General features: G+C 41.3%; 1 protein-coding gene across 7 annotated transcripts in view; it reads right to left on the reverse strand.

Moving 5' to 3' along the window:
- specc1la (sperm antigen with calponin homology and coiled-coil domains 1-like a) overlaps positions 1 to 27,619 on the reverse strand; it is a 281,487-nt gene that overhangs the window by 242,323 nt on the left and 11,545 nt on the right. For 6 of the 7 annotated variants that reach the window (XM_080208609.1, XM_080208608.1, XM_080208607.1 and 3 more), the window contains exon 2: positions 1,592 to 1,778. In XM_080208609.1, coding sequence (XP_080064735.1) covers positions 1,592 to 1,741 — 150 coding nt within the window. In that variant the 5' untranslated portion in view covers positions 1,742 to 1,778. Of the gene's footprint in view, positions 1 to 1,591; positions 1,779 to 21,511; positions 21,594 to 27,619 lie in introns of those variants that run through there. The other variant, XM_080208605.1, reaches the window with a different exon arrangement.

Genomic DNA, 27,619 nt, shown 5'->3' on the forward strand with positions numbered 1-27,619 from the left:
ATTACAGTCATAGCTAGAGAAAGATCAACTTAAATGCAAGGTAAGCCCATTCAAAAGTCTGACAGCAGCACGGAAGAAGCTGTTCTTGAGTCACTTGGTACGTGACCTCAGACTTTTGTATCCTTTTCCTGAAGGAAGAAAATAGAAGAGAGAATGTCTGAGGTGCATGGGTTCCTTAATTATGCTGGCTGCTTTGTCAAGGCAGTGGGAAGTGTAGACAGAGTCAGTGGACTGGAGGCTGGATTGCATGATGGTTTGGGCTACATTCACAACCTTTCATAGTTCCTTGCTGTCTTGGGCAGAGCAAGGTGTGAGACAATCAAAAAGAATGCTTTCTATGGTACACCTGTAAAAGTTGGTGAAAGTCGTCACTGACATGCCAACCTTCCTCAATTTTCTGAGGAAGTAAAAAAGTTAGTGGGCTTTCTTAACTACAGTGTCAGCATGGGGGGACCAGGACAAGTTGTTGGTGATGTGTGCACCTAAAAACTTGAAGCTCTCGACCCTTTCTACTTCCTCATTGATGTAGACAGGAGCACGTTCTCCTTTAAGCTTCCTGAAATCGATGACAATATCCTTCATTTTGTTGACACTGAGGGAGAGATTATTGTTGCCGCACCAGTTCACCAGATTCTCTATCTCATTCCTGTACTCTGTCCCATCATTGCTCGAGATCCAACCCACTACGGTGATGTCAGAAAACCTGAACATCAAGTTGGATGGGAATTTGGCCACACAGTCATAGGTGTACAAGGAGTACAGTAGGAGTGCAGAAGCAGGCCATTTGGCCCATCAAGTCTGCCTCAACTCTCCAAAGGAGCATTGCACCCAGACTCTATCTCCGTAACCCCACTTATTTATCCCACTAATCTCTCTAACATACACATCTTGAGACACTAAGGGGCAATTTAGCGTGGTCAATCCACCTAACCTGAACATCTTTGGATTGTGGGAGGGAACCAGAGCACCTAGAAGAAACCCATGCAGATTCTGCACAATTACCCATGGCCAGGATCAAACCCAGATACCTGGCACTGTGAGGCCAATGTGCCACCCCCATAAATGGTAGTATTTTGTAGGAGGCCAGACCAATAGTATTCAATGGGCTGCATGGTCTGCTTCTATGTTGAAAAATTCTTTCATTCTAGAATTACAAAGTATATGATTACAATATCGGTGTGATATCAGGGTCCTGGCAATTAGCTTTTTTGTTGACAAGCAGATCCAAGGTTCAGGATCCTAATGAAATAGGTCAGATATATTTTCCATCAGACAAAACAAAACTGATTTCAGGCATAGCTTCCTCAGCTAACTAGTTCTCCCTAATATAGTTCTGCAAAAAACTCAAGGTTACCTAAAAGGAAGTGTTTAATCATCAGTACCCAAGATAAGACATGTTTTCCTTCATTATGCTCAGGTTGAGCTTATGTGGGAGGTGGAAGATGTCTGAACATCAACATACGATACAATGGACATAAAATAAATAGGATGCAACAATTTCTTATGGTAACGCTTTTTTTTAAACCATGGCCTGTAACTTTTAACATTTAAGGCTCTTCTACAACGTACAACACAGCGAAAAATTAATTACCTTTGTTAATGCAGTTGTTGATCCTGCTGTTTTTGAAGCCTTGGTAACTGTAGTTACTGAAGGGCAGTTATCCGATTTAATTTTCTCAACGGTCTGCATTTTACCCTGTACTTTGGATGGTGCAGGAGCCGACCTGCTTGCCTTCTTCATTCTGTGCTCACAGCTTACGATACATTTACAATTGAATCTGAAAAATACATTAACCTGTGTGTTAAAAGAAATAAATAAAAAGTAACATTTCAAAGATGAAGTTTGATGACAAAATGCAAATTTCAGAATCTATGTACAGTAAATCTACTATACGTAAGTCTACAAGATTATGAGAGACATGGGCAAAGTGGATAGTCAGAAACTTTTTCCCAGGGTGGAAGAGTCAATTACTAGGGGACAAAGGCTTAAGGTTTAGAAGGGATACGAGGCAGTTTTTTTTTTTACAGAGGGGAGTGGGTGCCTGGAACTCGCTGCCCTGGAACATAGGGAAAGCAGATACGGTAGTGACTTTTAAGAGGCGTCTTGACAAATACACGAATAGGATGGGAATAGACAGATACAGTCCCCGGAAGGGTAGGGAGTTTTAGTTCAGTCGGACAGGACGGTCAGTGCAGGCTTGGAAGGCTGAAGGGCCTGTTCCTGTGCTGTAATTTTCTTTATTCTTCATGTGTGGGTTAGGTGGATTGGCCATACCAAATTGTCCCTTAGTGTCAGGGGCATTAGCAAGATAAATACGCAAGGTTACAGGCATAGGGCCTGGGTGGAATTGTGGTTGGTGCAGTCTTGATGGGCCGAATGGTCTCTTTCTGCACTGTAGGATTCTATGATTGGTAGTCATTTTAATCTTTGAAACGTTAGCTACGAAATAAGCGTCTTCAGGCTTATTGGCTGGATGGCATCACAACCCAACAGAACGCCCACCAATGCCTCTACTTTCTCAGAAGACTAAGGAAATTTTAACATGTCTACTACAACTCTCACCAATTTTTACAGATGCAACGTAGAAAGCATTCTTTCTGGTTGTATCACAGCTTGGTATGGTTCCTGCTCTATCCAAGACTGCAAGAAACTACAAAGAGTTGTGAACAAAGCCCAATCCATCACTCAAACCAGCCTCCCATCCATTGACACTGTCTACACTTGCCGCTACCTCAGAAAAGCAGCCAGCATAATTAAGGACTCCACATATCCCAGACATTCTCTCTTCCACCTTCTTCCGTCAGGAAAAAGATACAAAACTCTGAGGACACATACCAACCGACTCAAGAACAGCTTCTTCCCTATGGTCATCAGACTTTTAAATGGACCTGCTTCACATTATGTTGATCTTTCTCTACACCATAGCTATGACTGTAGCACTCTCTCCTTTCCTTCTCTATGAATAGTATGCTTTGTCTATATAGTGCACAAGAAACAATAATTTTCACTGTAGGCCAATACACGTGTCAAAAATAAATCAAATCAATACTGCTGATGAATAAAATACTCCCTAATCTGTTGCAATTGCACCACCTTTTCCTCCGAGACAAAAAGAACAAAGTTCTTGATACAAAAGTGCTTTTTTTTCCCCCCACAGGCAAGTGCAAGTTGAATTTTACAAATCTCTTGCCACATCACTCAGCCACGTGCTTTTGGTTGGAAATAGTGCATCATTTTAGGGAAACAGAGATATAATAAAATAGAGTAATTTGGAAATGACGAGATACAGCAGATAACCAGTAAATGTTCTTGGATATCATGGGATTTCACACCAAGATACTATAGCTGTTGATCATGATGTCTGCCTAAACTAAAATCATATGTACTTATGGAGTCCATACCTTTCCATTCCCATCCTATTCATATATTTGTCTCAATGTCCCTTAAATGCTGCTATTGCATCTGCTCCCTCCATCTCCCCAGGCAGCGCCTTCCAGACATTCACCACTCTGTGTAAAAAACCTACCTCGCACATCTCCCCTAAAATTTTCCCCATATAGCTTAAACCTATGTCCCCTAGTACTTGACTCTTCTACCTTAGGAAAGAGTACCTGACCATCCACTCTGTCCATGTCACTCAATCTTGTAAACCTCTGTCAGGTCATTCCTCAACCACCATTATTCCAGTGAGAACAAACCAATTTTATCCAACTTCTCCTCATAACTAATACTGCCCTCCCTCCACACCCCCCCGGACCAGGCAATATCCTGGTAAACTTCTTCTGTACCTTTTCCAAAGCATCCACATTCTTCTGTTAGTGTGACGACCGGAATTGAACACTATATTCCAAATGAGACCTAACTAAGGTTCTGTACAGCTGCAGCATGACCTGTCAATTTTTATATTCAATGTTCCGACCGATGAAGGCAAGCATGCCATATGCCTTCTCGAATACCTTACCTACATGTGGGAGCTGGGGGCTCTTGGATTTGATGTACAAGCTGGTTAAGAAAGACTAAAATCTGGAAGGCTGTTTGAATACCTGTAATGCTAAAGAGCTGGGCTTTTACCCAGAAGGGCCCAGACCATTAATGAGGTGTTACTGGCTGTTCTGTTGAAAAGGAACTGCAGAAAGCAATATCATCAGGATTGTAATGACCCAATTTTGGAGGGGAGGAGAGGAAGGCAGTGACATGAGAGCTTGAGTTACAACAAAAATGCATCTTGTGCATCAACTATTTAAAGTGAAATCTAACTTTTTATTTGAAGTGTCATTTGCCTGTTAATTCACGTTTAAGTAGCATTGGCTCCGATTCCTCAAAGTTACAAAATGTGAAATCTTGTTGGCCATTTGGGAGCCACTTAGTAAATCTGGTTATTTTGATTTACAGTTGCCCCCACAGGGATCAGAACAGTATCCTTATTGATAGGCATTTTTACAATTTAACTTTGCAAAGCACATGACAGCCACTGATGTACTTTAAATGGAATCCCTTCTGTAATGCAAGAAACAGGGCAGTCAATTTTTGCATGCTTTTCCCATGTCTGCGTGGGTTTCCTCCCAGGGTGTAAACAACCACAAGTTAGGTGGATTAGCCATGGTGAAGTGCAGGGTTACAGGGATAGGGCAGTGGGGAGAGCCGAGGTGGGATGTTCTTTTGGGGAATCAGTGTGGACTCAATGGGCCAAATGGCCTCTTTCTATACTGTAGGGATTTTGTGATTCTGTGGATTAACTTGCACATACTAATGACCCACAAACAACAAGACAATTTATGAAATCTGTCTTCAAATTAAGGAAGATATGCAGAACAGTGCTGTTACAAAGAGGTACTTAGAGAAGCACGAGAAACCAACAAAAGGCCAAACCTGTATTGTCTACATCAGATTCAGAATGTTGATCCAAGCTGGTTTCATCATACAATGGACGAGTCCCAACTAATTTCAAGCATCAATTTATAAAGTGCCACTGCACCAATCATTCCCCATGTTAGTCATTTTATCAACTGCAGTGTAAGTGACTACTACAAAATCTGACACTCGGCAGCTTTGAGACTTGGCTTGAGCCTTGTAATATCCAGTATCTTCTGCCAAACAGTATGTGCTAGCACAGAAAATTTCTTGTTTTTTTTCATTTTTGTAATGCTGTTTACTTTACAACTTGACTTCCTCTAACAGGGACTGAAGATCTCTATCCAATTGAAAGAATTCAGTTTGTGCATTCATATCATTGATATGAATTCAACAAAGCAGTGAGCCAAGTTTGGTGCAAACCTCACTCCACAAAGTTGGGTGATGGAAGTAAATATTTCAGGCAGCACCAGGATGAACCCTTTTCAGATCTTCCAATTAGTAGATGATGTTAAACCAAAGGTAGAAAGGTCAATCACTATAATCTATCCGTGGGACAGAAAGATTGACCAATGAAGTGCTACTGTGAAGTCTTGATCAAAAAGATAAGAAAATGTTGTATAGAAATGACCTCATTTTGGAGTTTTGAATAAAAAGTTTACATAGTACATCATACATGCTCCACATAGTCATCACAATCATAGCAAAAACCAAAACAAACCTTTCTTTTATGGACAGGCAAAATAATTGGACAATTGCAAATTACAGGTGACAACAGAACCTGGTTTTATACCAGCTGGAGAGCAGGGATCATTGTGAAGCTTGTACAGTACTCTGCCTTCCCTCCACGTGAATGATCTATAGATTGACCATTACCTGAAACATCTGCTTCCATCACCCATCACCTTGTGGATGGTGGTAAAAGTGATCTGAATGTAAAGGATGAATGAATCTGAAGGAAGCCCAATAGTTATAAAATATAAATCTGAAAATATACTAGTGACTGCTGAGCTCTTGGAATGACCTGTCAAGTTCCACAATCATGTGTTATCCAAATTAACATTGTTTTTGAGAAAACATTTCAGAAAACAGAATGAGATGTGGGCAAGCTCTGTACTTGTTACAGTGTAGAGCTAGATCAATATCCTTCTTCCAATCACCTTATCACGTGTCATTTGCAGCGTGACCACTGTAACTGATCTGAGTAATAGCAACCCCACTATCATTTGGACCAGGATATAAATGTCCTGAATTTTAAAAGTATGTTATAAAAAATCATTTTTCTCCTCAAAAATACCAAACATTGATAAATTCTGAGCTTATAAACCTCATAAGTAGCTTATTTAGTCTCAGTCAGAGCTCTTGACAAAAACTATATTACTGTCATGTTTGGGAACAATAAAGCCTGATTTCAACAACCAATGTCTTCTGCCTCAAGAGCTCTGGAAGAATGTTTGACTCAAGGTTGAGTTAAGATATTTCTTCAGATGTCCAGTGCACTGCCCAAGACTGACACTTGGTCCCTTGTATAAGCTAATGGGGGGGTCTAATTCCTGATTTAAGACCTCTCAGGGGAACTGGGATGCCCAGGGGGCAGGACACTCTCACCAATGTAGTCAATTTGAAATGATGTGGGTATGCCGGCGTTGGACTGGCGTAAACACAGTAAAAAGTCTGACAACACCAGGTTTTAGTCCAACCGATTTATTTGATAATATACTCACAAGCTTTCAGGGTTAGCCCCAAAAGCTTGTGAGTCTATTATCAAATAAATCGGTTGGACTAAAATCTGGTGTTGTCAGACTTTTTACAGTCAATTTGAAAGACAGAGATCTCCTTCAAGTCGAGGGTCTTTACAAGTCTTTTTTTCATCCTTTCTTGGGATTGGGTGTCGCTGTCAAGATCAGAATTTTTTTGTTCATCTCTAATTGTCCTGAAGGGCAGTTAAGAACCAACTACATTGCTGTGCATCTGGTGTGACATGTAGGTCAGATGAGGTGAGGATGGAAGATTTAATTCCCTAAAGGTCATTCATTAGCCTGATAGTCTCACTATTGTCATAAAAACCTAACTTTCAATTCCAGATTTAATCAATTGTATTTAAATTCCACCAGCTTCTATGGCGGGATTTGAACTCATGTCCCCAGAGTATTAGCCTGGGTCTCTAGAGTACAAGTCCAGTAACATTACTGCTACACACAATCTACCTTGAAAAGCTCAGTAATATTACCTGGTTCCACATTGGTCTCCACTGGAGTGGAGGTAGGACATTCCTGGGGGGATTCTCCTTGTTCTGACTCTCTTCCCTGTTTGCCCTGCATGCCCAGGCCTCAGAGTGGCACTCTGCTGCTGGAAGCCAGGAAGCTTCTGACTGTGTATGGGAACAATCCTAAAGTTCCTCTTCCTCCTTAGGCCTCTAATCTGCTCTGTGCCGCAAAGTGTCCCAAATCCCCCAACTGATCCCTTCTCTCTGAATCAGACATAAACTTTGGAATTACCAGCTACATCACTCCACAGTTCATACAAATACATCAGCATTTGGCACTGTTGATAATCACAGACAACAAAATTGTTCATAATAGCTTCAGACTTCAAGCAGCAATGTACTTTGATAGGCGCGACTTCTGGCTTCTTCTCCAGTCAGCTCTCCAGAGTCTCGGCAGTTGTGCAAAAGCAACTGGCCAGATATACCCGCACAGTCATGAACTGAGAAAGACAATTAAAATTCCAAAGTTTTCAGAGCTTTCTTGCATGAGTGCAAAAGAGGCTGAATTTGACCAAGACACTACCTAGCCAAATATTTGCCACAGAATTGCAAAGATGACTTTTTTGTTGTTTTTAGGACAAAAACAAAGGACAAACTAAGAAAGGTGAGGCATTCAAGAGGGGTAATTATTTGAACAGAAACAACGTGGAGGCAGAATGGGGAAAGACGGGAAAACGGCACTAAGTCATGATGTTTGTTTAGAGAGCAGTGCAACACAATGGACCAAATGGCCGCCTTCTGCATTGTAATAATTCAGTGATTCTGTGAAAGTCCACTCATCCTGTTTTAATCTCAACACTTTTTGTTTTTCTATGTGGTTGGTCAGCAGCTTGTTTATAAAAATAAAGCAGTATCCACATGGCTTTGGTACAGTGCCAAGATTTCAGCGTTTTAGGGAAGAAGCAATCCAAAATCCCAATTTATAACCTCTGCAGTGGAGAAACTCTGAAAATAACAGTCTGCTGAAACAAGTCAAACCTGAAAAAACCGGTGGTCAATAAAATGGCTGCAATTTAGACAACAAACCCAACTTCTAAACCTGAACCATAGGAAAAAACCTCTGCCAACCTTTCTGACTGATTACAATCGTCACTTAATACTGAGCAAGAATCTTTCTTTAAATAAACCAGCATTTCATTTGAAAAACAATATAATTTCTTCACTTCTGCTAAATATTTAACTTTCCTTGCAATCCTGTTAAGGAACAAACCAGTTTTCATGATAATGGTTACATTGATCTAGTCACTAGGCACCCCATAGAAACTGCAAACCCTCAACAATGAGGTAAGTGAAGATGAATTGAAAGAAACCAAAGAGGATCACAAAATAAACTGAAACAAGTATTTACATGACCATTAGAAGACAAAGCAAAGCCTTTAATTTTGCCAATACGGAACCAGTTGCAGAAACTGCCTTGGTCACCCCCTTCTGTTTAAATAACACAATAACTTCCATTCACAACTCTGAATAGCAAAGAAAAAGTCAACTTTCAACTTCCATAATAAATAGAACAGATATGCAAATACATTTTTCACTCATGGATGAGGTGGAAAGAAGGAGTATTCTATCATGTGCTTTGCTTAAAAAGACCTATTGAAAAGTTTGTGGTACAGCAGGTTTCAGTTACTGATTTGGACAAGTCTATTATTAATCAGTATGCTTGAACATGAGATTCATCACATCTTGTTCCACAACAGTGATTGTGAGCTGTGTGAGCCCAATGCATCACAACTGACACAAACTGAGAACAGCACTCACTAGCTTTCTCTGAGGCTAGTAGCCAGAAATATTTGATAAAATCACCAACTGAGCATCAGGAAAAAAACTCTTATTTGAGTTGCTGTGTTGTTTCAATTTTCTCAGTAGAAAAGAAGTAGGCTGCAATTCAGCTTTCAACCGCATCATCCAGATCACCCCAGATCATCCAAGAGAGCATAAATAGCTTGTTTCTTTTCCCTAATCAATTATGTCATTCAATCCCTTTCTCGTGCCCTCTAGAAACATGTACCAGGAGCTCATAAATGTTGTTGTTACTAACATTGTGATCATCTGTTCAGCTCATTTGGTTGTTTTCCCACCAATCTGCACCAAGCCTCCTGCTACTAATTTTCCCAAGCCTCCTGCTGCCCTAGCCCCAAACCTGCAACTTCCTACATTTTCTCTCCTATCTAGTTGCATGCCTTCACCAAACTCATCTCATCCATGTCACCAATTCCTGTTCCTAAAGTGCTGGCCGTCTAGCTTCCCTTCCTGACCCTCATATTCATGGAAATTGTAAATGGCTCTCTGCTTTTAGTTACTGCCCTCCTCCTTGTCAAAACAGTTGTCATCGCCCACTCCTTGAAAACTATCACCCAGTCTCCAACCAGCCATTGCTCTCCAATATTTAAATGTAATTCTGCTTCCTAAACTCACGCCCATCTTTCTGGTTTGAATCTCTCTATTAATGCTTCCTTCCATGGCACTCCAATTAAAGTGATAAATGACATCCTTGTTTTGATCATGCATTCTCTGCAGAATTTGACACCAGATGACCATGCTACCCTCCTCCAAAGTTTCTACGCTCAAAGGCTCAGCTCTTAGTCGGTTCCACTCTATCATAGTCAGAGCTTAACCAGCAATGGCTTCACTTCCCTATACACATTTAGAACTGAATAGTCTCATCAGCGATAGACAACATGGTTTTGTACAGGGGAGGTCATGCCTCACAAATTTGGTTGAGTTTTTTTGAGGTGGTGGCAAAATAATTGACAAGTGAAGGGCCATGGATGTCGTCTGCATGAATTTTAGTAAAGCATTTGACAAGGTCCTTCATGGCAGGCTGGTGCAAAAGGTTACATCTCATGGGATCAAAGATGAACTAGCTAGATGGCTACAGAACTGGCTTGGCCATAGAAGACAGAAGGTAGCAGTGGGGGAGTCTTTTTCTGATTAGAGATCTGTGACTAGTGGTGTATAGGGTCTGTACTGGGACCTCTGATGTTTGTGATATTATATATGATTTGGAAGAAGATGTAGCTGGTCTGATTAGTAAGTATGCGGATGACACAAAGATTGTTGGAGTTGCAGATAGTGATGAACATCGTCAAAGAATACAGCAGGATATAGATAGGCTGGAAAATTGGGCGGAGAAGTGGCAGATGGAACTTAATCCAGATAAATGCGAAGTGATGCATTTTGGTAGATCTAATGCAGAGAGGAGCTATACAATAAATGGCAGAACCATCAGGAGTATAGACACAGAGGGATCTGGGTGTGCAAGTCCACAGATCCTTAAAAGGCGGCAGCACAGGTAGAAAAGGTGATGAAAAAGGCATATGGCCTTTTGGACAGGGCATAGAGTATAAAAGTTGGTATATGTTGTTGCAGTTATATAGAACTTTGATTAGGCCACATTTTGAATACTGTGTCCAGTTCTCATTTCCACACTATGAGAAGGGAGTGGAGGCTTTGGAGAGAGTGCAGAAAAGGTTTACCAGGATGTTGCCTGATACGGAGGGAGTAGCTATGAGGTGAGATTGAGTAAACTAGGGTTGTTCTCCTTGGAAAGATGGACGCTGAGAGGCGACCTGATAGAGGTTTATAAGATTATGAAGGGCATAGATAGGGTGAACAGTTGGAAGCTTTTCCCCCCCAAGTCAGAAATGACAAACACAAGGGGTCACAAGTTCAAGGTGGGGGGGGGGGTCAAGGTTCAATAAGATATGCGGGTGACGTATTTTACACAGAGGGTGGTGGGGGCCTGGAATGCACTACCAAGCAAGGTGGTTTAGGCAGACACGTTAGGATCATTTAAGACTCATCCAGACAGCCACATGAACAGATTGGGAATAGAGGGATACAAACGGGTGGTCTAATTGGGAACACATGATTGATGCAGGCTTGGAGGGCCGAAGGGCCTGTTCCTGTGCTGTATTGTTCTTCATTCTTTGTTCCCATTCCAGCATTATTACCAACAGAGTCCCCCAATGATCCATTCTCATTCCTGTCCACTTTTCATCTACATGCTGCCCCATCAGGACATCCAGATACATAGGTGGTCAGGTTCCACAAATATACTTATGAAAACAAGCTCTACCTCTCTACCATCTTTTCGACGTCTGTGTTGGCAACCGCTAGTTTGAAATGATGCACAATTGCCTTGAGTTAAGCAGTGGAAAAACTGAAATAATTGTCTTTGGCCCATGCCACAAGCATTGTACTAACTCCATTCCATTCCACAGCCACCATGCAAGATCGAATCAGATTGAGTCTAACGCCAAGGTGAGCTTCTGATTCATTTTCTCTCCACCTGGACTATATTAGAGAGTAATGTACTCTCTTTTCCACCCCCATATGCTACTAAACCTCACATCCTCTTGTTAAAATCCCTTAATACCGTCACCAGTTCTAACCTCAATATTGCTGAAAAAAATTAAAACTTTTTTTATAGCTTTTCGTCTTGCACTCATCAGGACATTTCACAAGAACACAAATCCAAGAAAGACTACAAATTTATACTGAATGAGAAGGTATTTGTTGGTTCATTCCTCAGGGCAAATAGAGTCAAGCCAGCTACTTTAAATCTGAAGCAATGTTTGGCAGTTAGTTGCAAGTCCCATCAGCTGGTGCATTCTGCATGCCTCTACCAATCATAGTCCACTTACTAATCAATCGGCACTCCGGCTGTCAGTTATTTTGTTTAGCTGAAAGAGGCACAATATGTGTACATGTTCTTTCTGCCCAGAGTTCCGTGTATTGTGTGTAGCTTCTAATTCACATAAATGCACCATAATGCAAGTTCAATTAACAATCTTTAAATTGATCGATGGAATTCTTAGCACACGGAGGATTATCAGAGTCCATGGAATTTGTTTGCTTGCAAAATGTCCTGATGATTGCAAGACTAAAAGCTTTGACAAAAATCTCTCTTTCAGCAACACAAGATCAATATTACCAAACGACCATCTCGACCTCCGTCAGACTTGCAAGCTTCTCCCTTCTCAAACTCGGTATTCATATGTATATCACCCGATCAGCCTCTCTTTGCCATCTGTGTTTCCAACTGCCTTTGCTCTGGGATTTCCTCCCTTTTTCAAGGCCCTGCTTAAAATCCCCTCTTTGGACAAACATCTGTTCACCCGCACTTTTATCCCCTCCTTTGGCTTGGTGTCTACATCTCTGATTACATCTCCATGAACAACAGTTTGTAATGGTGTAGCACATTTAATTGTAGTAAAACATCAAGAAGTTTCACAGGACCAATTATCAAACAAAATGAGCACAGATGGCTGGAGGTTTTGAGGAAGGACTTAAGGGGACAAAAGAGGCAGGGAAGTTTAGGGAGACATTTACAGAGCCTGGTCAAGGGAAGCACAGCCACAGTAGTGCAACAGAAGAATCAGGGACACATAGAAAACCAGAATTAAAGAAATTGTGGCATGAAGGAACTTAGAGGTAGGGAGATGAGAAATCATGGGGGAATTTGAATTTTAAAACGGAGACGGCATGTTTCAGAAAAAGGAAAGGACCAACAATGGACCTTAGAGAAAACCCTGAGATAAAGGTACCGGGACACAAAGTTATTACAAGTGATATTCTGGCTACAAATGTATAGACAATGTGATCATAGCGTACATTAAAGAAATGTATTTTAGTCATGTTTCTTGTGGAGGATCTGTTCTATGCACTCACTTGATTTTGTCTGGACCAACAGCATTGTATTGTTACTGCAGCAGCATGATTGATCTTAACTGCTACAATGTTTGTTTTAATCTGAACTAATGCAAGGTTCTATTGTTTTGTGTTATTGCAAAGAAGGGCTTGATTAAGTTGATTGACAGGTAAGGTCTTATGACAAAATAGGGCTAGGTTTTCACAGAGAATTCAAAGCAGTCTGCCTTTTGGGATCTCTCAAAAGAGCTCACTTTCTCTGCATCTCTCTCACTATCTGAAGGGGAGACTGGAATCTGCCAATAAATTAGCCTCTTTTTGAGATTCTGATATTTGAGGGTGGAGCTCTCTGGAAGTTGCTGCATGAGAATTAGAAGACAAGTGTCTGTCTGGATCACTCTCCAGAGGTGTTAAAAAGCCAAAAATCTAGTAGCCACGTAAGCATATTTGGTTTTCTGTGCTAACTAGTTCTAAAGGAGGGATTTATATTTATGCGGAAATATTGCTAAATTGGAACGAGAGAGATAGCTAGCTGTTAAGAGTTATGCGTTGTCATGTTTACATCTTTTAATTGGTAAAAAGTTCTGTAATTCTTTTTGTTATATTCCAACTGTGTTCTTAAATAAAGTTTATTTTGATAAAATATTCCAGGTAGGCCACTTGGATCATACCAGGAGTGAAGCACCTTATGCTCACTCTAATGCCAAAACCAACTAAAATTTAGGGTCTAGGCTAACCTCAACATATCTTTGAGTTTCTGATCTAGTCCTTAACAATAAGGATGAAAGCAGACAATGGCAGTCCCGTCTTTCTTGAAAGAGGTGAGCACGAGAGGAAGGTGATAGTCAACTGTGTCAAAGACTGTTCGAGGACAGTGCACCACGGTTACATGTGATGAAGCACGTAATTTATGACTTTGAGAAGGGCCATTTCAGGGCTCGGGCAGAAATTTGATTGGAGAGATTCAAACATTGAGTCACAGGAAACATGGGATGTGGTGAGAAGAAAGGGAGGTTGGAGGTTTATAAGGTGTAAAAGGTTTTTTTTAAGGATACTGGTGATAATAATAAATTTAAATGTTTCAGGAGATAAGTGCAGACAAAACCATTTACATCATAATTTAACATGGGGCCAGGAAGGGAGGCTGGGTAGTCTCGTAAAGATAAGGCCAAGAGAACAAGAAATCTACCATGGATATAAGGAGTCTGGAGACTAATTGACTATTATTCCCAATTCTGTTCAACTATGCCATCACTGTCACATTGTAATCCAGCACCCTTCAGATAACAGACAACAATTGCTCAAGGAGCCACAGGAGCACTTTGCAACAGCAATGTCGTCAAATGAAACATCTTTCAGGCTATTTGCAGCTGATTTAACTTTGCCTAACATCCTGCAGACACCAGTTACTGAACATTAGGTAAAGGAAATGGGAGTAAAAATCTGTAGCTTGGCTAGGAAACTTCTGTCAGGAAGGAGCAGGGAGTGTGGGACTAATTGGATAGCTCTATCAAAAAATTGGCACAGGCACTGTGGTCATGTTGCATGATGCTATGTTTTCAATGCAAATAATCCCTCCCATGTCACTGTCAGAAGATTCTACTGAAAAGATGCTTGCTCTTCAGAAAAGCCATTAGAGCAAATAAGGCCAGCAACTCAACTCGGCTAAATTATTTTAGCATTCCTCAGTGCACATACTACAGGGTGAAGATCAGTTGTTTATCAGAAAGTTTCTGACAGCATTCGGAGGTCACAAAAACACCCAAAATCTGCGCTGCTGTAGCACCAAACAGAATTTCTTCTCGCCAAAATGGAGAGTGTGCCAATTTCCAAGTAGCGGCCCCACCTGGCACTGAACCAACATTTACAGAAGGAAGAACCGGGAAATACAGCCAGCTTCAGCCAAGGTAAAGACAGGCACTATGAAAAACACACTGTTCAACTTACACTAGGAACCTGGAGCCAAAAACATTGAAGACCGTCCAAAGAAATACATTTGCCATTGATATCTAACCCGAGTTGCACCTACAAACTGAAGTTAGTGCATTCTAAACAGGAATTGAAATTAGTCTCAAATGTAATTGCTTTAGACAGTAGCACATTTCACAGATAATTTAAATGTGTATCAACGTTTACTTAAAATCGCAAAATATAAAAACTGAAAGTAACTTGTAAGTATTTCTTGTTTACCAACCTGAACCTTCTAAATTAGAACAATCAGCAATCTAAGTCAATGTTTGATCTGATAAGCGCTGAACTCTCTCACAATATTCCCAAACTTTACTTCAAAAAAAACCTCAAAAATAAAACATTCACTCTTTTCCTCAGTGAGGCACTTTCAAATCTAAAGCATATTCAATCTTTTCTGCACACATACCAACTTAGGACGCAGTCTGGATGTACTTAACTGCAGCACAACAATCAGGTAATGGAAACTTAAAAAGCCCAGGAGATATGTCTGTGCTGTTCTAACTGCTCCCATTTCTTTCAGGGAAATAATCTCCATAAAAAGCTGGCACTGCAGTGTGAAACTCCACATTTGGCAAGACTTGCTTCAAATCACAGCCTATGTCAGCCACACCATCAGATAAAGTTAAACGGTCACCAACGCTCAACATTCCTGATCTGACAGAGAGGAGAATGTCTACTTTCAATACTTACAACACTGGGGCATCAGGGATAAATTGTACTGTCAAACCCTTATCTGGGACTTCAACATATAAACTGGAGAATCAAAAGAAAGTGTGCTGTTACTGACAGAGCATCAACACCATGTGCTGCATATTAACACTTATAAACTAAACTTGTTTTCTTCAGGAGAGAGGGACAGTCCAGAGGGGCAATTTTTTCACAAAGTGGTGAGCGTCTGGAACAAGCTGCCAGAGGTAGTAGTCAAGGCGGGTACAATTTTGTCTTTTAAAGAGCATTTTGATAGTTACATGGGTTCAATGGGTATAGAGGGATGTGGGCCAAATGCAGGCAATTGGGATTACTTAGGGGTTTTAAAAAGAAAGGGCGACACAGACAAGTTGGGCTCAAGGGCCTGTTTCCATGCTGTAAATCTCTATGATTCTAAGAGAGAAGGGAGAGAGAAAAATAAGAAAAGACGTTATTAAAAATTCCAAGAAATTCTGAAAGTCCCAATGAAGAGTCCAAAATTCCAAAGAAAGACTTCCAGAAAAGTTCCAAAAATGGATGCAGCATGTGATTTGAACAAGTTGTGTGAGTGGGCAAATGCATGACAGATGCAGCATAACGTGGATAAATCTTTTAAACACATTTATCCACTTTGGTAGCAAAAACAGGAAAGCAGATTATTTTTTGAATGGCTTTAGATTGAGAGAGGAGAACGTGCAACGAGACTTGGGCATCCTTATGTGCCCCTCACTGAAAGTAAGCATGCAGGTGTAGTAGGCGGTAAAGAAGGCAAATGGTATGTTGGCCTTCATACTAAGAGGATTTGAGTACAGGAACAGGGAAGTCTTGCTGCGATTATTCAGGATCTTAGTGACACCACACCCGAATGCTGTGTGCAGTTTTGTCTTCTTATCTGAGGAAGGATGGTTTTTCTCTGGAGGGAGGGTAGACTGATTCCTGAGATGGCGGGATTGATATGAGGAGAGATTGAGTCGGTTAGGATTATATTTGTTAGAGGAATGAGGACTAGAGAGGGTAGATGCAGGAAGGATGTTCCCAATGGCAAGAGAATCCAGAACCAGAGTGAGGATACGGGGTGGACCATTTAGGATTGAGATGAAAAGAGTTTCTTCAGCCAGCAAGTGGCAAGCGTGAGGAATTCTCTACCACAGAAAGCATTTGAAGCCGAAACATTGTTTTCGAGGAGTTAGATATAGCTTTTGGGGCTAAAGGGATCAAAACATATGGGGAGAGAAGGTGGGAACAGGTGACTGATTTGGATGATTAACCATGATCATACTGAATGGGAAAGCAGGGCTGAATGGCCTACTCCTGCTCCTATTTTCTATGTTTCAATGTGTTACATAGGACTCAAAACATTAACTCAGTTTCTTATTTTTGTAAATGCTGCCAGACCTGCTGAGTTTTCATTTTATTTCAGATTTCCAGCATCTACAGTATGTTTCTTTCATGCTATTGAAAATGTCTGGCAAAAGAGTCAACTCTACAGGGAGTTTAAAAAAGGTGAAATCCTAAACCAACATTCCAAATAAAACAGCTCCCTTTATCAGGGGCCCCAGTCGCTTTTACTGGGGAGGAAATCTTTTGAAATTACAGGCTCGCTCTTTGCCTTTCACACAAAACCCGTTTATAGATTTTTTTAATATAAAAGACAATCAGCTGAGATTTAATATTTCTTGACTTCTATTTAGTGACCTCCTCACTCTCAGCTAAGCTAATTAAACAGAAGTATACAAATATCTTGCACCAATTCTGCTTATGCTTTGAGGCCTTTTTCACTGGATTTCAAACATTCCTTTCCAGGCATTCCTTTCAGCACAAATGATGAGTGTTTAAAATTTGGAAATACATTTTAAACCCCTGGAGGATCATTTTATTTCCAAGGTAAGCTAATCATCATTGAACTTATCCTACACTCATGATTCTCCTACAGGAGGCTGGCGGACAAACTAGTCCCTGACATCAATTCCTTCCTTCTGATCCAGAACTAAGGAATCCAACCAATGAACTCTCAACCCATGGCACTAAACATTAGTGTTGCAATTCCCAGGCTCAAGGGAACAGTAGGCCATTCAGCCCATCAAATCTGTTTTACCACATAAGGTTCAGACTACCTATAATCTGCTTAATTGCTTCAGATACCTTGATGTCCTTAACTAATAAAAATCTATCAATTCAAGTCTTGAAAATCTAATCACTCTTCCAACATTCAAAATCTTTTGGTGGGGCAGAGTTCTAAATTTCCATTACCTCGATACAAAAATGCTTCCTGATTTCCCACCTAAATGGCCTCATTCTAATTTGAAAATTACAGCGCCTTGTTCTTGATTCTATACCAGAGAAAATAGTTTCTTTCTATCAACTAATCCAAATTTTCCTCCTGAGCACTGGGACACAAAAGTTACAGCAGCCAGAGGGGGACACTTGTCATTCTTAGCTGTCACAAACTGAATTCTTATTCCAATTAAATCCATACAATCCCAAATGCCATTCACATGGTGAGAAATCCATGTTCAATTTGCCCAATTCCAATGGAGTGTTAGACAACAATAGAAGCCAGTTTGACATCAGCAAGTGATTCCAAGAACTATTTCAAATAACAAAATTCAGACATCGACATATCTATCGATTTAATTACATGATTGTGTATTGCTGAAAAAACACACTTTGTCAGTGTTTTGTCTTGCACATATCAGGACAATTCATAAAAATACCGATGCAAGGAAAACAACAAACTTATACAGTATGAGATGAGTACTGATTGGTTAGCAACTAGACAATGATTGGTCAAGGCATTGCCATGGGGAATGCACCAGTTGACGGTGACCAGTGAACTGCCAAGCATTGTTTAAAAGATAAACCAGGCAACTTGACTCCAATTGGTCAAAGCATTTCCTGAGCAATGAATCAAACGGCTGTCATTTGTTCTGTTTGGCTGCAACAACTGCAATGCGTGTACATGTTTTCTCTGTCTGCAAAGAACAGGGCCCTGCGTATTAATGTCAATTCAAGACCATACAAATGCACCATACTGTAAGCCTACCTGAATCTTAAATTGGTTGCTTAGTACACTGAGGATTATTTAACAAATGTCATCCAATCATGGAATCACATCTAAAGTTGGACACTGTGTTCTGAGTTTTGCAAGCACAGGTTGGTTGGGTACTGTCTGTACCTTGCCTGTTGTAAACAGCAACCGGGACTTGCTGTTTGAAACGAGCCACCAGACTTTAGGATGTATGGCCTACATATCTCGCGTCAGACTGGCACTGAAACTCATGCCATGTTACTCACTATGTGATAAACAGAAAGTCTGTAAAAAGAAAAAGATTAGTGAAGACAAGTGTAGATCCATCAGTCCAAAACAGGAAAAATGACAGTGGGGAAACAAGGAAATGGCAGATCAATTAAACAACTACTTTAGCCCTGTCTTTAGAGAGGAAGACACAAATAGCTTCCCAGAAATACAATGGAACAAAGGGTCGATGGTCAAACGGGCCACTAAGATGGCAATTTGCAAAGCACACTGGGATAATGGGCCAAGTACAGAAAACAGACAGGCTGCAGCTTAAAGGGCAGAGATAAACAGGCCGTAGCTCAGACAACTGAATACACAGGAAACAGGCCATCCCAAAGACAATGGTCACTTTCTGGTCAAATCAGGCTGTTTACCAGACAAAGGGGAGCCTTAACCCCTTATTTAGGAGGGAGGCATGTGACCAGAATTAGAGTAGTGCCGATATCCCTGGAGAGAATGTTTCCTCTTGTCGAAGAAGCTAGAATAGGGGCAGTGTTTAAAAATAAGGGCTCATTTAAAACATAGATGGGCAGAAATACTTTCTCTCACATGGTCTTAAATCTCTGGAACGCTCTTCCTCAATATTTTGATTTGATTTATTGTCACATGTATTAGCACACAGTGAAAAATATTGTTTCTTGCACGCTATACAAAGCATACTGTTCAGAGAAGGAAATGAGAGAGTGCAAAATGTAGTGATACAGTCATAGCTAGGGTGCAGACAAAGCTCAACTTAATGCGAGGTCGATCTATTCAAAAGTTTGGTGGCAGAAGGGAAGAAGCTGTTCTTAGTCGGTTGGTACATAACCTCAGACTTTTGTCTTTTTCCCAACGGAAAGTGATGGAAAAGAGAATGTCTGGGGTAGGGGGGGGGGGGGAGCGGACGGGAGTCCTTTATTATGCTGGCTGCTTTTCTGAGGCTTCAGGAAGTGTAGACAGAGTCAATGGATGGGAAGCTGGTTTGCATGATGGATTGGGCTACACTCATGACCTTTTGTAGTTTCTTGCAGTCTTGGACAGCACAGGAGCCCATACCAAGCTGTGGTACAACCAAAAAGAATGCTTTCTATGGTATATCCATAAAAGTTGGTAAGAGTCATAGTGGACATGCCAAGTTTCCTTAGTCTTCTGAGAAAATAGACACATTGGTGGGTATCGGCATGGGGGACCAGGACAGAGTGTTGGCAATCTGGATACCTACAACGTTCAAGCTCTCGACCATTTCTAATTCAGCCCCGTTGATGTAAACAGGGGCATGTTTGCCACTACACTTCCTGAAGTCAATGACAATTTGTTTTATTAACGTTGAGGAAGAGATTATTTTTGCCGCACCAGTTCACCAGATCCTCTACCTCATTCCTGTACTTTGTCTTGTCATTGTTTGAGATCTGACCCACTACGGTGGTGTCATCAGTAAACTTGAAAATCAAGCTGGAGGGGAATTTGGACACACAGTCATTGGTGTATAAGGAGTATAGTAGGGGGCTGAGAGCACAGCTTTGCAGGGCACCGGTATGGAGGAAGATCATGCTGGTGGTGGTGTTGTTGCCTATCCTTACTCATTGTGGTCAGAGGGTTAGGAAGTTCAGGATCCAATCATGGAGAAGGAAGGAGCTGAGGAGTTTGGAGGTGAGTTTTGTAGCAATAATGATGTCAAAAGCTGAGCTGTAGTCAATAAATAGGAGGCTGACATCGGTGTCTTTGTTATCTAGGCGTTCCAGGGTTGAGGGTAGGACCAGGGAGATGGCGTTTGCGGTGGGCCTGTTGCAACGGTAGGCAAACTGTAGTGAATCCCGGAAGCTGGAATTGATTTGTGCCATGACTAATCTTTCGAAGCATTACATAATGATGGATGTCAGATTCACTGGACAAAACGGCACTGGAAACAGCGTCTTTGAATATTTAAGGCTGAGCTAGATACATTCTTGGTAAACAAAGGAGTCGAGGGTTATTGGGGGTTCTGTAGGAATGTGGTTTTGAGGATACAATCTGATCACCCATGATCTCACTGAATGGCAGACTAAAGGGACCCAAGTGACCGACTCCTGCTCCTAATTTGTATGTTCGTATACGAGTCTGACAAATTTAATATAGTCCTTCAAGAAAATAAAGAAATTCTTATAAAATGCAATGAGTATTGTCTGAACCATGGATTCCAAAGGTGACTGATAAGTTGCCTAATTGAAAGGTTAGTATGAAAAGTTATGGGGAATGTGACTGCATGGTCTGCTAATATGGTGAGAACACAAAGATGGATAATGGCTTATTTTCAGTCTGGAAAGTGGGAAACTGAGCATCCTCTTCTAGGATCAGTTTTGGAATCATTGCTCTTCTATTAGTTTTATATATCCAAATCTGGACATGGAGATTAGGGGCAGAAGATCATAAGGTGCAGTGAATACAAAAATAGGAAGCATGATAAACTATGATGGGAAGGATAAGTGAAGAGAGTAAGATGTCTTTCATTCCAAGAGAATACAAGACAGTGCACTTTGAACACTGGTCTTAGAGAAAGTTGGTCACATCATAGTCATAAAAAAAAAGTACAGTATGAGCAGACAGCAGAAGTGGAGTATTTAGTGAGAGTGGGAATTCAGTATGGAGGGGGAGATTTTGTTTTGTCTCCAGTACTCATTGAGGTTCATGTAAGCTGGAAGCAGTAAGAATTTTAAATTTCTGTTTTAGCTAATGTGTTTGTGTTAGTTGTGAAAAATAGTGTGCAAAGGGAAACCCAGGTGATATAACTAATACAGATCCGTAGAAATTGAACTTATCTGGCAGCTACCTGTGAAGATAAGGATAAAGATTGGTGGCAGGACAAGTAGAACACAAACCATGGCACCTTGAAGTAAGAGGCTCTGCAAGGTAGAAGTGGTGGTTGTAGGTCAGTCATTGGAACAGAAAGCATCCTTTTAAATAGGAGTCCTAATTATTATGTTCCTTCCTTTTACCAGGATGAAGGCATCATGACAGGGAACCAAGCCAATGTTGAGTCAAGATGTCATCCAGGCTTGATACATAGCCTCTGTGGAGAGAGAACAGAGTCAATCAGACCTGCTGAGATTTTCCAGCATTTTCTGTTTTTGTTTCAGACTCCAGTACCTGTGGTATTTTGCCTTTATGAAGGCATTATGAACTGGCTTGAAAAAAAAAATCAAGAGGGAAGGAGAGGTTCCAATCGTTGTGGATCCATGTTCAGACCAAGAACATAGGAAAGAATAAACAAGAGGTCCTGTTTGGAGTGTAAGGAACTGGGACTTAAACTAAAGGACAGGACCTCTAGATGTATAATCTCTAGATTATTGCCTAAACAATGTGCAAATCGGAATTGGGCTAAGCAGGTAACATGGCTGAAGGAGCAGTGTGGGAAAGAGGATTCCATCTCCTGTACACTGTCACAGGAAGGAAATGTACTGTTGGGTTAGCTCCACCTGAGCCAGTTTGGGACCTGGTAGAAAATTTTTATCGACCTGGCACTCCTTCACATTTGGTATCAAAGGCAAATGTTGAAATTCTGCTCTGTATTGCAAATTCCAAGTCATTTATATATAGCAAAAATCATTGTATCTAGCACTGACCCTAGGGAAACACCACTGTCTACCATCCTCCAGTCTGATCTATCCTCTACAAATCCAAACTGGCCATCCTTCATTAACTCAAACCTTGCCAAGTGCTCATTGAGTTTTTCTCTCATTAGTTTCTAAAATCTTACCCACTACTGATATTAAACCAGCTGGCCTGTGGTTGCGAGAACTGTCCTTTCTTGCATGAGGGCGTCACATTTGCTTGTTGCCAATCCTCTGGCACCTCCCCCATATCTAGGGAAAATTGGAAGATCCTGTCCATTATCTCCATCCCCACTTCCATTAGTAAACGGGATGCAAGTTCTCTGGACCAGGTGTCTGAGCTGTCTTGCAGCTATCCTTTCCAGTACCTCCCTCTGAATTGAAAGGTTAAATGATTTCAGTGATCAGAGTTTCTGGTGGTAGACATTGCAAGTTCCTGTGACTATGCAGTCTACACAATGACCAGAAATCTCTCCCACTCTTAGTGCCTGACAGCTTGAAGGATTTGCAGATTGATACCCAAACTGTTTGACCAGCAGGTCTTGTAGTGGGACTTGAATTTAGAGCTTTGGTTCAGAGGCAGGGACACTACCCACTGAGCCACCTGACCCTCCAGAGGGGATATAATGAGCAGTAAATAGGCAGTTGAGAATTCTTAAGTTTTTAAGTTTAGTTAAAAATAGAAAAGAATTTTAAGACTAGTGAGATTGGCATATAGGCCCACTGACAGCAGTTGTAAAGTGATAGATTGCATAAACACAGATTAGACAAGCAAAGGCAAGGAATTTTCAACATTTGCCTTTATCACCAATATTAACAACACAATTTATTGTTAATGTGATTCAAGATTCATTTAATATCTTTCTATGCAATTATTAAATAGCAGAATCCTTTTTTTCTCTGATTATTGAAGGTATTAATCTGACTGGCTTCTCACATTCTGTATGATTCCAGTTAAAACGGCAAGGTTGTAGATTTGTCAATAGCAGCCTCCTGGTCCTGGTCCATCAATCCAAAAGGCATTGATGCTGGGCCAGAGTTCTCAAGATTGAGATCGGTAGATTTCTGCTGGGTAAAGCTATCAATGGACACTGAGTAAAGGTGATAAATAGACTCGATATACAGGTCAGCCATGGTAGAGTAGAGTCAAGGGGCCGAGTAGTTCCGTCCTGTTCCTACCATTCGGTGACAATCTTTAACACACTGCCTCAATAGCCAAAGTGTCATCATTTCAAGCTTTGGATGACAGTAAATAGGTGAGATACCTAACGTATGTTCCAATTAGATGACCCTGGGCCAGAGAGGAAGGAGAAAATGAGCCAGGGTACCAGTCCATGACCACAGCGCACTGACCTCTGCTAGAAGTGCATGCATGGATTTGGCTTAACTGTTGCCCTCCGTGGTTAAAAACCACGACTCACACTGATTGCGACTCACTGACAAGATTCACAAAACACTGTTGTGTTACCTAGCACATGCAGCTTGTACTCGTGGATTCAAACCTCAACAAGAAGCATCAGTCTGAGAATCAGACTGGCAGAACAAAACTGAGAATAAAGGAATCCACTACCCACTTTTCTTGGTGGTAGTTTTACATAATGGGTATTTATTCATGCCTCCAGATCTCTGAAAACAATGTATGAAAGCCTCAAAAACTGTCAAGCAGAATACCTTCCATCCAATTATTGCTATTGTCCTGCCACATGAGGAGAGGTACCATTCAATACCATCACAGCCAATCTGCCAGCTGAAGTCCGCTTTCTCACCTGTTCCCATTTCCCTTAATTCCCTGAAAGACCAGAAACCTAAAGATCCCAATTTTAAATATATTCAACAATGGGCCAATGAGAATTCCACCTTTTGAGTGAAGACATTTTTCACCTCAGTCTGAAATCATTGGCTAGAGACTGTACCCATGTCTTAGATTTCCCAGCCAGCAGAAACCACCTGAGTGACCACCCTGACGAGCCCCTTCAGAATTGTTTCAAAAAGATCACTACTTATTCTAAACTCAAAACAGCCTAGCCCCAATTTACTCATCATAGGAAAACCCTCTCCTCCCAGGAACCAGTCCAGTGAACCCTGGTTGAACTTCCTTCATTGCATTTACATTCTTCCATAGATATAGAAACCGAAGTTGCACACATTATTCCAAGTGTGGTTTCATCAAAGTCTTGTACAACTGTAGCAAGGCTTCCTTATTCTTGCGATTAAAAACCAACAGGTCATTTGGCTCTCAATTCTTTCTTGTACTTGCATGCTAACATTACGTTCATTTTATGAGAACGTCCAAGTCCCAATGATCAACATTTCAAAGTTTTACGCTACCTAAAGAATATTCGGTTGTTCTATTCCTACCACCAAATCAAATAATCTCACGCTGACATTATAAACTATCTGCCATGTTGTCTATATCTCTTTGCAGCTGTCTTCTCATCACAGCTTGAATTCATTCCCACTTAACCTTGTATTGTCAGTTCTTCACTTATTCATTAATATAGAACATAGAACATTACAGCGCAGAACAGGCCCTTCGGCCCACGATGTTGCGCCGACCAGTTAAAAAACAATGACCCACTAACCAAAACCAATCCCTTTTCGTCCATAAACCTATCCACGGATCTCTTAAACGCCCCCAAACTAGGCGCATTTACAACCTCAGCAGGCAGGGCATTCCAATCCCTCACCACCCTCTGGGTAAAGAACCTACCCCTGACATCCGTCCTATAACTACCCCCCCTTAATTTAAAGCCATGCCCCCTCGTGCTAGCTTTCTCCATCCGAGGAAAAAGGCTATCACTGTCCACCCTATCTAAACCTCTAATCATCTTATATGTTTCAATAAGATCCCCTCTTAGCCGCCTTCTTTCCAGCGAAAACAACACCAAATCCCTCAGTCTCTCCTCATAGGACGTCCCCTCCATACCAGGCAACATCCTGGTAAACCTCCTCTGCACCCTCTCCAAAGCCTCCACATCCTTCCTGTAATGTGGGGACCAGAATTATAAATTATGAATTATAGATTATAAATAACTCTAATCCTTGTGGCACTCCACTAATTACAGACAGCCAATTTGAAAATTTCCCATTTAACCACCTCTCGGCCCAGCTCTGCAACCTGTCTAAGTCTTCCTGCAAACTATGACACCCTTCCTCACTATCTACCACACCTCCGACTTTGGTGTCATCAGCAAATTTACTAATTTATCCCCATTTGCTGCTTCCTGCCCATCAATAAATTGTGATGATCCTGTGCCTTTAAGAAATGTATTTATCTTATGGTTCTTGTAAGAGATATGTTTAAAATTTAGCTCTGTGTTACACACTGCCGATTTGCAGCTCACATGTTGAGAATGCAGGCTAACGACTGATTTTAGGTAGGGATGTATTTGTTTTAATCTGAATTAATGCATTTTTGTTTATTTTGGTTTCTCCTCTGGGATTTCAGAGTAGGGTTTCGGATTAGGTTGATCGGCAGAGTCTCGTGATTCTAACATCTGAGATGTCCCAATGTCAACTCCAAACTTGGCTATTCCAACTATCCATCAGGCCCTTCCTCACTGATCTGCACTGACTCCCATTTCACAACAGCTTAGGCCTGAATTTCATAAATGCTTCTAAGTCGCTCCAGTCTTTTCCCAACTCTACCTCTGTCATTGATTTCTTTAGTGTTACAAATAGGCTTCTAACACCGCAATGAAGTTACTGGGAAGATCCCCTCGTAGCTGCACCCCAGCTTGAGGGAGAATTTACCATGGCCATGTATCTAACCAGCACATTTTCGGATGGTGGGAGGAAATCGGAACACCAGCAAGCAATCCATGCATTCATGAGAACATGCAGACTCCACACAGACAGTGACCCAAGCCGGGGATCGAACTTGGGTCCCTGGAGCAGTGAGGCAGCAATGCTAACCACTATGCCACCATTGTCCCCTGGTGACAAGGTTTCAGATGCCTTAGTTCTGGTTTCTGGAACACTCCAAGTCTATATCATCTTCCTTTTTAAAAATCTCCTCATAACCGTCTCTTTTGACAGGCGTTTGGTCACAACTAATTCCTTTTCCTTACATCCATCACTGAAGTGGCCTTGAACATCCTTTAGTATAAAGATACTTTAGAAATGAAAGCTGTTGTTGAATGAGACTGCTGTGTGTTAAACGACTATCCATGCATGTCCTGGAGCACAGGCTGGGCTCAAACACAGGCTACTGACATCACTTCTAACACCAAACACCATCATGGTTGAGGCCAACAAAAAAGACCTGAACCTGACAGATCAACTGTTAACAGCTGTGGATTTCTATAATCACCATTCTGTGCTCCAAACAACAATTTGAATTTTTATAATGGCTTATGTTACAAATGCTGGAATTCACAAGGCACATTTTAAAATTTCTCCTTTAACCTGAGGTGAAACAGAATTTTATGGAAAGGGGGAGAATGAAATTATAATAAACACCTATGCTTGGAGACAGATCTGTGTAATCTGGTTGCCATGAAACAAGAAAGTAAAACAGAAACCTACGAGCATCACATTGGTTAGTATGCTGTCTCAGTGCCAGGGACGCAGGTTCAATTCCAGCCTCGAGTGACTGACTACGTGCAGATTGCACGTTCTCCCCATGTCTGAATGAGTTTCCTCTGGGTGCTCCAGTTTCCTCCCACACTCCAAAGATGGACAGGTTAGGCAGATTGGCCAATCTAAATTGCCCCTTGGTGTTGGGGGATTAGCAGGGTAAACATGTAGGGTTACAAGGATAGGGCCTGGGTGAGATTGTTGTTGGTACAGGCTTGATGGGCCAAATGGCCTCCTTCTGCACCTTGGGGGTTCTATCATTCTAATATCAACTGATATCATGAGCTGGTGTGGAAATTAAGAGAGAAAGAAGGCAAATATAGCTGTGTGGTGGAACAAAGCAACTACTACTGTGAAGACGAGAAAACTGTTTTGTGTTTAAAATGTGGGATGCTTGTGAGTGTTGGTTTCCTGCTTAAAAGAAAGGGGACAAAACATACAGACCTTTGCAGATTGAAGGGACAAGGAATTAATAAGTTGGATTTTGGTGAAAATCAGATCTGGAAAACTCAAGTTGAGGGGAATGACTTTTGAAGAACACTGAGTTTTGACTGAATGCACAAGGAGAAGGGAGTCTGATTGAAACAGGAGTAGCTTGTTCTTTTAATGTTGCACACCTGCCATAAAACCATAGATAAGGGTCATGGGTGGAGGCGGGGGACTGGTAATGTTAAAATGGCAGCGCAAGCTCGTCGGGCCGAAGGGCCTGTTTCCCGGGCTGTTTTTGTTCTTTGTACAGTACGAAGTCA

The sequence above is a fragment of the Carcharhinus amblyrhynchos genome, chromosome 20, assembly GCF_965287045.1.
Source record: "Carcharhinus amblyrhynchos chromosome 20, sCarAmb.v2.hapA, whole genome shotgun sequence".
Taxonomy (NCBI): Eukaryota; Metazoa; Chordata; class Chondrichthyes; order Carcharhiniformes; family Carcharhinidae; genus Carcharhinus; species Carcharhinus amblyrhynchos.